The sequence below is a fragment of the Anarrhichthys ocellatus genome, unplaced genomic scaffold, assembly GCF_004355925.1.
Source record: "Anarrhichthys ocellatus isolate YVR2014 unplaced genomic scaffold, GSC_Weel_1.0 scaffold15, whole genome shotgun sequence".
Classification (NCBI taxonomy): domain Eukaryota; kingdom Metazoa; phylum Chordata; class Actinopteri; order Perciformes; family Anarhichadidae; genus Anarrhichthys; species Anarrhichthys ocellatus.
In genome coordinates this window covers 837,879-848,208 of record NW_022280045.1, presented here as the reverse complement: position 1 = coordinate 848,208, position 10,330 = coordinate 837,879, and the positions used below count along the sequence as shown (strand labels likewise).

Here is a 10,330-nt window from a genome sequence, read left to right as displayed (position 1 = left end):
AGACAGACAGAGAGAGGGACAGACAGAGAGAGGGACAGACAGACAGACAGACAGACAGGAGGTATTACAATGCCTTTGCCTGAATATCTCCAAGTCATGTATGTGTGTGCGTGTATCAGTGTCTCTGTGTGTTTATCAACTGCACTAATGAGCTCATATCAATCACCTGTGTGCCTACCAGCATTAAAGGTTGCACGTACACAGGCTTTACATGGAGTTAAAGCTGAGGAAAACCTGTCAAACTATTTTTTCAAATAGCTCCTATTGCTTCGATATCAGAACTTGAGAGGAAGGATGACTTAAAGAACAGATAATGTGAGAATTGTGTCTGTAGTGTAAAAAATATGGCTTCATTGGCAAGATGTTCTTGAAGTCAGAATTAAAATTGGTCTCTACGGAGCAGATAGTTGGACTCTCACTTTCAGGCTGCTGTGGCAAAATGTGTAAATCTGTTGGATTCGATTGTCATATGTCTACGACCAGGACACGATTAGCTACACTTTCACCAAAAAAATGATGCATGAAGAGGGAAAATTGTGGAAATGGTGGCAAAATATAAATATTTCTTTCACGAGATTCTGAAGTTCCTCTTCAGAATGACATTCTGAGCTGCGCAATACACACCCATTATAAACTCAGAAAAAAAGCATAAAACATAAGCTTAGTCGGAATCAGCTCATTCTGAATCAACATTCCAATGAATAAAATTGCAACATTCTGGAAGTGGATTTTCACAGATTTCATAAACTATTTGAATAACTAGAAATATTGGCAAGCAGTAACCATCAACTGCCAGACTTGTATTGTTTCTCGTTTTTTTTTTTACCAATCTTCAAAACAATGATACATAAACCTTTTCCTGCCAATCAGTATTCTCTACAAGTTGTGTACAGAATAATAGATAAGTACTGGGGGCTCCAGCGCACTCAGTTTGAAACTTCATTTGGCATTTCTACAAAGGACCTCACATTTCCCAGCAACAGATGAGGAGCAGGGATCTTTAGAAACCAGATACCTTCATTACAAATACCATCCAATCATATTTGGAAAACTATACTCACATTACAGAAGCAACAAACAGCCAAGATTATGTATTTGTGGTCATTTATTTCACTGTATGAAGCATGTATTTAAGTATCACATACTGGTGTTTAATGTGTTTTTTTCTTTACTAGCCTAAACTAACTAGTATACATGTTTTTGTAGTTCCCCAAAAATATAATTAGTGAATTTAAAGAAGTGGTACAGTGTGGGCCCGTAACTCTGCCTGCTCAAGTCACATAGAACATTTAATCCAGTATACAGAACATTTGTTAGAGGAAGAATAAAATACACCGGCGACATACAATCGGTTGATTTAAAGATGAAATCAGAAGCAGTATCTCATTTCTCATTTTCATTAGGAGATTTAGACGTCATAGCAGAAAAGGCTCAGGCCTAACTTATACTGACTACCGGACTCATTCATGTTATTAGATCCACCTGTACGTCTCTGATGGCTTCTGACTTTCATTCCTGCAGATCTTGATTTTGTAAATGAAACAGTTTTAAAAAAAAATGGATTATATATATATATATTTGGACTCAAAGGAAACCACGACGGAGGATCGCAAGTCTATCGCTGTCAGATCAATTACTATTTTACTTCAGAGTTCTCCAGCAGGACGTAGGAGTAAGAGTCTCCCGCACCCGGGAACCAGTCCCTTCACAGTCGGCGTGATGTTTTGCTGCCTCTGTGTGGCCAACGGCAGCACCTGCATAACAAGTCCCTGAACACTGCTACACACACTATCCCAAAGCATGTCTTTATTATATCCTAAATATTTTGCACACAAATCAACTCAAACACAACTGGCCAGCGATCGAGTTTACTACTTTTTAACACACATTTCACCTCAATAAAGCAGACTGATGAAGTGAGAAGAGAAGTTAAACACAACTCATTGTAGGATTCAGGGACGATCATGAAAAGTAAAAATACAAATAATGATCAAATAAAATAAATAATAGTTCTCTACTGATCTGTGCTATAAATGTAATTTCTGTATGATTCCAATCATTTCAAGCATTTTTATAATCCACATCGCTGAATTTGCGGATATCCTGTTCAAACAGAGCGGAAGACACGCGAGGTGAGGCAGGGACGAGCTGTGCCTCACCTCAGATTGTGCAATCCCTCACAAACTGGGTTGAGCGCGTGCCTTTTGCTTTCTCATTGTTTGTCACCACTGTAATATTTGTAGACACTTTTATTATATGTCCTTTCTTTCCATGGAATAGGTCATGTATTTCACGAATGTAATATGCTGATCTGACAGGAACCGCAGAGAAAAAGCACAGAGGGGAGGCAAACAGCGTGCCTCAATGAACGGGGCGCGTGAGAGTCTATTTTTGACGGACCCGCGCTGAAGTCGCATCAAGCTGCACAGAGCAGATCGACCCAGACAGGATGTCAGACACCAAATAGGGATAGAGCATCCGGTCATTTTTCAAAATAAAACGCTATGTGCAGCCGGATCGCGGCGCACACGCTCCCGGTGGAATCAAATATGTACCTTACCGATGTGTCTGTGTAAAGAATGCTGATATGAAATATGAAAAACAACCAGTAGTCAATGCGCAAGCTGCCAATTGAATGGTGATTCAAGCTACTCTATTAGGTTTATATATTTGTAAATCTGACTCTGAAAGAGTCAGTGCCTCACCAGCCACGAACCCTATCAGTGCACGTCACTGGTAGAGTTCTTCAAATACGCAGGTGTGGATGTCATACTAATGAATATATTAATATTAACGATGGATGAATACCACTTAGCTGTCGGTTCCTGGTATTGTGCATACTGTCTGTAGTCCTTAGTCCAGGCTAAGACATATTGCCCCACATTACTGTGGGTAGGACTTCTGTCCCTGTCACTATCAGAGGACATCATATTCAAGTTTATAGCGAGAAAACTCAACATCAATTTGATCATAAGGATTATAAAGGTCCAGATGCCAAAAAAGTAGACACAAAAAAAACTCTGCTGCTGTAACAGCAGTAACAGCAGTAAATGCAATGTGTCCCCCTGTACAGCCCACTAGAGGTTATTATATAAATGAACAGCAGAGGGCAGCCTTCTATAAGCGGAGACGCATAGCTTGAAAGACACCTGACCATGCATGTGGACATAACATGACTTGTAATGATGCTTATTGTTTTTATGCCAATGAATATTGTAAATCACGTAATGCCAGTGTTGGTGTATAAAAGCACTACAATTACAAGATATTCAGTGTCCCTCGCCTCAGACGGTGGATCACTGTGTTCTATAACATGCTGAAATTGTGGTACGCAAAAGCTTTGTTAGATGTCAGCGTCACTGTCTGTGTTACAAACGTGGCCAAGGAGACGATTTAAAAAAAATACTTGTAAGCCCTTGTGTTCGACTGAGGCATGTTTTGTCACGCAGTGCTGAGAATTGTATCAAAACAATAACATAGTGTCATCAGTGCCAGCAGACCTGCAGAAACTAACTGAAAGCACAAACTATAGCTGAGTGAATCGTGTAGAGTGTGGAGGAAGAGGTGATGACAGACATATTTGTAAAAGTACTTTTATTTTCGGAGCCCTTAAACACATAACAGACAATTGCATCGCTGAGGAAAAAGAAAAAGATACATATTGAGCGGCAATTCTGTTTCAAGTACAGCGGATCAACCATTGGTTGCAGTGGATTTCTTCATTCTTAGAAAAAAGTCATATCTTCCACAAGAAAATAGGTTGTTTTCCCCAGAAAACACTGAGCTGGAAATGACATTTGATGTGAATGAAAGGAGAGTGACGTTACACTTGATTTGTGGGATCCTTGGAAAATGAGCTTTGGTACCTGAATTTGTGAGCATTGCTCAAGCAAACCTTCACAGAGGAAAGGTAAAAGTGTGGAACGTAGGCCACGCCTACACAGTTTAGCAAATATATAACTTCTATTGTAGAGATTAAAAACGTCAAAATAGAACGAAGAAATATCAATAAAAACAAACAAAACCCTGACCTGATTTGAGTAGTATCAAAGATATAAGATGTAAACATTCCGGAATACAATTTACATATGTACAAAGTTCTGGGTCCTGCCCACAGTGAGCCCCCCCCCCCCCCTCCCCCATTTGGGAAGCAAATACGCATTGTTGTTAAGGCACTCACTCACAATCAATAACTTATTTCAGAGACAGGACGAGGACATGTCTTAAATAAAAACTACTATAATTTAGTCAGTTCAAATATCCACAGGTATGTACAAAAAAAAAAAAATAAGACACCAGCGTTCATTCTGTTTTTCCTGATGGAGAGGCACTTGGCTTTTTATAAAACATAAGAGGAAGATACGTGTGGTACCTCAGGGCACGATCAGGGTGCTTTACACTCTCAACCAAGGCACCCCACATATACTGCGGTCCCCATAGGGACGTTTTGTTCCATGGGTCTGGACCAGGAGCCGACCCGCGCTTCTTCTGGGATGTTCCGGGCATGACCCCGTGATGGATCTGGATGCTTTAAGTTGTAACGTGGCCTACATGTGCCTCTTCATGTGGAGAGCCAGATGATCTGAGCGGGAAAACGCGCGCTCGCACATGTGACACTGGAAAGGTCTGTGCCCGGTGTGCTTTCTGAAGTGCCGGGTCAGCTCGTCCGACCTGGCGAACTTCCAGCCGCAGCCTTCCCAGTTGCAGTGGTAGGGCTTCTCTCCTGGGAGATACAAGCAAAGGACTTTGTTTACATTACAGTGCAAGAGCAACAAGAATGAATCAAAATAGGGCGAAAAAAATGACAATTTAAATAGACTTTGTGTTAAAAAAAATGTGCTCACCTGTGTGTGTTCGCATGTGGGCTTTGAGGTGGGAGCTCTTGGTGTAGGTTTTCCCGCAGCCTGAGAACTCGCAGCTGTGCGTCGCGGCGCGTTTTCTGGCCCACGACCTGCGCCCTCGCTTTTGTTTGATGCTCAACGCCTCCTCCTGCGCGTAAAACTCCAGCAGCGAGGGCGACGAGGGAGGGGTGAGCATTATGCCCTGCATGGATGCGGGATGATGCTGCTGGTGAACGCGGACGGGCTCTCGGTGCGCGCTGTACTGTCCTTGAAACTGCGCCAAGCTCTGGTGCGCGTACTGCGGCTGGTAGGGCGCGTTCATGTACTGGTTTTGGAGATGGTGCTGATCGGGATGAGTGTTCATTTGCGCCAAATGGCAGTCTGTGCGTCCCTGGGGTGCAGACTGCTGCATGAGGAGCGCGCCGAATCCCGGCATAGTGCCTGGAACTGCAGCCTGGTGGTGCGTAAAAGCTGTTTGGTGCACGGGGCGCATCTGGTGTCTCTCGTACATCTGTCCCATAAATTCCCCGCCACCGGCGGCCATCATGCAAGACTGACCGACGGGCTCACTTTTAATTTTGTATCCAAGCGGCGGAGGAGATGCGGTCACTTGGTGATGAGCGGGGACCGGATTAAACGCCCGCAGTTCGGTGTACTCCCGCCCGTCTCTCGCCTTCCCCGCGCACTCCGGCGAACCCTCCCCCGGGTAGCTCATCTCTGGCGTGAGCAGCTCCGCCATGAGACTGCGGACCGGACTCGAGACCGCGAAGCCCACCGCGCCGTGGTAGCTCTGCGCGGCCAGGCCAGCGGGAGGGTGGCCGCGGTCGCCGCAGTCTGGCGCGGAACCACCGCCGCAGCTCTCCGGCGACTCCGGCAGGGAATAAGCGCACTGCTGCGGTGGAGAGACACTCCCGCTGTTGCTCACGACGTCGGAGTTTATGGTGTTGGACAAAATGAACTCGATGTCCAAGAACTTCCCCAGCTCGTCGTCGTCTTTAGGGAGCGCGGCGGGGGACCGCACGATTCTGAACTCCACTCCGCCACCTGTTGCGCCGCCGCGTGCGCACTCGTCCACCTTGCACATCTGTTCATGGGGGAGCAAACGGGGAAGTTAAAACCAAGCTTCTACTGCGCCAGCAATCAGAAATACCTCCACAAAAAAACATGTAAAGTTGAGATGAAATCCTCTACTTACATTTTCGAACTGTTTTGCGTCCATGGCTTGAACGCTTGGAAACGAGGCAGGCATCATCGCTTCAGCCAGAGCCATGCTGACCGGTTAGATGATACAAAAACAACTAAAGTTTAAAACTGTAAACACGAACAGAAACGTTGCTCTATAAGTCCATGTAGCGTCTGTCCGGTATGACGTTGACAGCTGCAGAGCGTTTTCACAATGTGAGCATCAACAGAGCTGATGCTCTTATAGCGCCTTACAATACGTGGAGGCGTGGCTTCTACTGACACATGCTTACCCCCCCTCCTTCCCTCCACGGCAACCAAATATGCAAACAAACATTAAGCATCCAGGTGCGTCACGCAGGTAAGTCACTTAAGTGCACCAAAACAATCACCCATGATTTTTTGAACGCTGGAATGTGAACGAAGCCAGAGGGGTTATTGTAAAATCTGCATGTTTTCTAACTGTTTTCTCCATCACTGAGTACTTAAAAACTGTGTAAGTAAGTGAGGTGTAAAAATAGAATTCTACTCTCTTTCCCTCGAGGCGGGTACAGGGGGCGACACTAAACCTGGCGACGGCCAGGGAGTGCCATAAAGTCAGAATTCCAGTGCGTAACAGGTCCTTGAAGTGGCCTGATCCTGTTGTGTTCAAGTCCCCGTGCTTTATGAAATAACGTACCCCCCTCAGCAGTTTCAAACACGCACGCGCAGCCGCTCGCGCCTCATTAATTTGTGCCCAGTTGATCCCTGGACGTTTATCGCACACACCGAACGTGTGAAGCGGCGGCTCATCGAAACAACCTGCTAATCTGGTTGTCAACAAAGGAACACATGTTTCTTAATGATCTCCCCCCCCCCCCCTGTGAGTCCCATGCAGTGGGTATGCAGGTGTTCAGTGGACGGGTGTCGTTGAGCCATAAAACTGGTTTCACTTTTTCAGTTTGTTTTCCCTCGAATGTCCGCATTTTATTCAGTGAATTAATACTTTTTGTAAATGTAATTTCTCACCATCAATGTCTAAAAAGAGCATCAAAGCATTATTCTCACCAACACTTAAAGATCATATAAAAATAGAAAGAAAATATAAAATAAATAAGGGGGGGTACAGAAGGTTTTATATTTATTTCGGTGGTATTAAAATGCATTACATAAAACATATACTGGAATCATTTAAAAAATGCCGTTGGTGTATAAATTGTATAAACCTCCAGGTTGCTGAAAAGCTCCAAAACGCAGGAAAAACACCATGTGTTATACCACTGCTCCATCTTCATCAGAATAGATGGAGTCTTAGTTGTTGCAATAAACTGCATTAATCATGAAATCATGAAAAGAAACAGAAGCAAATCTAATGAGCATAACTATACATGTTTTATCAACTTCTTTCATTCGTGCATGGACTAGCTAACATCCCTCTGTGGTCTAATGGAGATAACATACTGTACATTTCTGTGTCTGGAAATTACTTTTCAGGAAAACAGGGAATATATATTTGTTCACATGTAGCACGTATAAAATATATAAAACATGTAACAGGTTTTATAACGTCAGAAAAAAAGAAAAAAAAGTTGGTTTGTTTCGTGATTATCATTCTTATCTTTTAGAAAACTATGAAGAATTAAAGCTTGTGTCAACAAAAAAACTGGTTAAAGAAATAATAATAAGTAAATACAATAATAATTTTTGACAATATGAAAAAAATAAGTCATTCTTTCTTTCCTATAGGTGTTGATAACGTCCCTTGTCTTGAAGCATATTTCATAAGATTGGGCAACTGAGTTGGGTTTTAAATCAAAGCCAAATAGAGTTAATGCGAGCGGTTTTGTCTTTCCCTCTGTCTCTGTGCAGCCGCCGGTGTTGTGAAACAGCAGTGTGCTGCAGCTCTCTGCCTTTATACTCTGGTATTTTTAACCAAACAGCGCTTACGCAGAACAAGTTCCGGTTCTGTCCACGAGCCAAGTGGAAATGGACTCCGTTTCCTGAGGAAACACTAGACACTTGCTTCCTCTACTTGCACTCTGCAGCCATCCTTTAGATGCCTGGCCGAGGATACAGACATGCATGTAGCAGGAAAACGATCATATTTCTTTGGGGAACTTTGTTCTCGGTGTTATCGGCAGTGTCTTTATCTCAAGGCATATTCCTTGTCTGGTTTGTGGTGAACTAATTGTTCTACTGAACCTCTTTTATAAGCCTTTTAGAAGTCTTAGTATCCTTGATATCAAAAGTAAAACCCACTGAGAAATGCTACGATCTCCTCCCGTCGAGCAAACTATCCTTTATCTTGTTCCATCAAAGTCCTTATCAAACCTGGTCATTTAAAAAGCAACTAGCCAAGAATAGAGAGTCAGATCCAGATAAAGAACTGCCCTGGGCTCAGGTTTCTCCTTTTGTGACTCGCTGTTCTGAAAGGGAGGAAGTCTTTCAGCTCAAGTGTTTTCTAAACACAATTATTTACAGTGAAGCAGGCAGACAGACAGCCAAGGCATCTCATCCTGGATACACTGAAATGTTTTCAGAGTAAAGATTTTCAAAGAATGTTTTATCTGGTTTAATTGTTTGTTTTTTCTAGAAGTCTCAAATTGTATTCTAGTTTTTAGCCCCCGGTAACTTAAACACTTTGCAAGATATGTCTTATTCCGTTTTCTGCTTCGTTCAGAAAATGTTTTGTTGCTTTTAATTCAAACGTTCTTTTTTCATTGTGAAAGAGGTGATTTGCATAAGCACACGTTAGATATATGCGTTTATGGTGTACTCCAACTCCTTCCCTCTATCTTTGTTCTTCCTCTGCCATTTTTGTGTTGATACGACACAATTAGCAGCCTGTCCGTGGTTAACTTAATGCAGGGTTTCCCAGGGGACGGCTACTTCAGCAGTTGCGAAGGATTACGAGGAAACATCTATCTCAACTAATTTAAAAAGAAACATTGATTTAAAACGAACAGCAGAGAACGACTGTGTTGCTATTGAGTATGTGGAAAGTAGTTAGCAAGCAAGCAGAGGTCTAAACAGTTAGCTAAAAGTACATACATGGTTGGAGTAGATGTCTAAAAGTAGGTAATATCACTTAAAATAGTTAGCTAAAAGTAAATAGTGAAATAGATAAACTCAGTTGAAAGAGCTAGCTAAAACCGATGGATAAATGATTAAAAATAGTTAGCTAACGTTAACTATGAGCGGCTGGCTCATAGCTAACGGTGAGCCAATCAAAATGCTCCCAATCTCGGCTCCTGCATCTTTAACAAAAATATGTATTACACGGCTTGAATCACAGCTACAAGGTTAGCTTAAAGTATACAACAGTTGAAATAGTTAGCTAAACGTAATAATGGATAAATGGTGAAAAATCTAAGATCAAAAGATAGACAGTTGGCTAAAACCAATGGATACATGTGTGACAATAGTCAGCTAACAGTAGACTGTTACACAGCTGAAATAGTTAGCTAGAATTAGCCTAATGGTAACATGTTTAATACTTAGCTAACAGCAATGGATAAACCTGGTTACGCCTCAGTGGTTGAAATGTCCAGCTTCTGCCACACCAAATGAAAACTTGTGACTTCCATGCAAATGCTCACGTGAATGTGCTGTACAACCGCTGTCACTCTCTCATTTAGGAACATGTCCACACAGCGTTTCTGTGTTCCTGTCCAAACAGTAGCTGTGCTCAGAACAGCCAGGAGCAATCAACTTTGCAGAATGTGGGGACACATAGACACACACACACACACACCAACAGGAATTATCCTCCATCACCCGCAAAGCGAGGGGAAACCCAACTGTTATCTTGGATAAATACGCCGCCTTGCATGGCATGAAAAAACCAACAAAGTGATTAAAGGGAAAAATCAGAAAGTAAAACTACAGCGCGGAGACGGACTAGTTACGTTCTAGAAAGACATCAAAAGGAGTTGGGGAGGAGAGGAAATAGGAACAAACGCCAACCGAGGAGAAGAACCATGGGAAAAAAGAACAGCAATAACAACGGCCTGAAGCCCTGTAATCATATTTGTGCTCATCCTGAGGCCAGACTTTGACGCCTGTTGGGTCAAACAGTCTGCAGGGGTGGAAGACTCTTTGTGTGGGACTGGACTGGGTTAGAAATGACTGAACACGAGTCCTTAAATATTTCAGATCTGAGCCTATCAGGTGGCTAATTTAACATAATCCCATATGCTAACTACCCTTCACTTGTTCTGTCAAACAAAAGATAATTGCCCTGCTGCCGTGTTTAGCTACCGATGGTGCTAAATGGCTTAGCCTTCTCCAGTAGGTAAAGCTCACGGGGGCTAAAAGGGTTAGTAGCA

General features: G+C 42.9%; 1 protein-coding gene across 1 annotated transcript; it reads right to left on the bottom strand.

The window, feature by feature from the left end:
* Nucleotides 1–3,253: 3,253 nt before the first annotated feature.
* klf17 (Kruppel like factor 17) lies at nucleotides 3,254–6,227 on the bottom strand. Its single transcript, XM_031855006.1, has 3 exons — nucleotides 6,037–6,227; nucleotides 4,845–5,925; nucleotides 3,254–4,723 (listed from the first exon to the last, which is right to left on the bottom strand). Exons 1-3 carry the CDS (start codon nucleotides 6,109–6,111, stop codon nucleotides 4,548–4,550), a joined length of 1,332 nt encoding a protein of 443 aa, XP_031710866.1. The 5' UTR covers nucleotides 6,112–6,227; the 3' UTR covers nucleotides 3,254–4,547.
* Nucleotides 6,228–10,330: the final 4,103 nt, after the last annotated feature.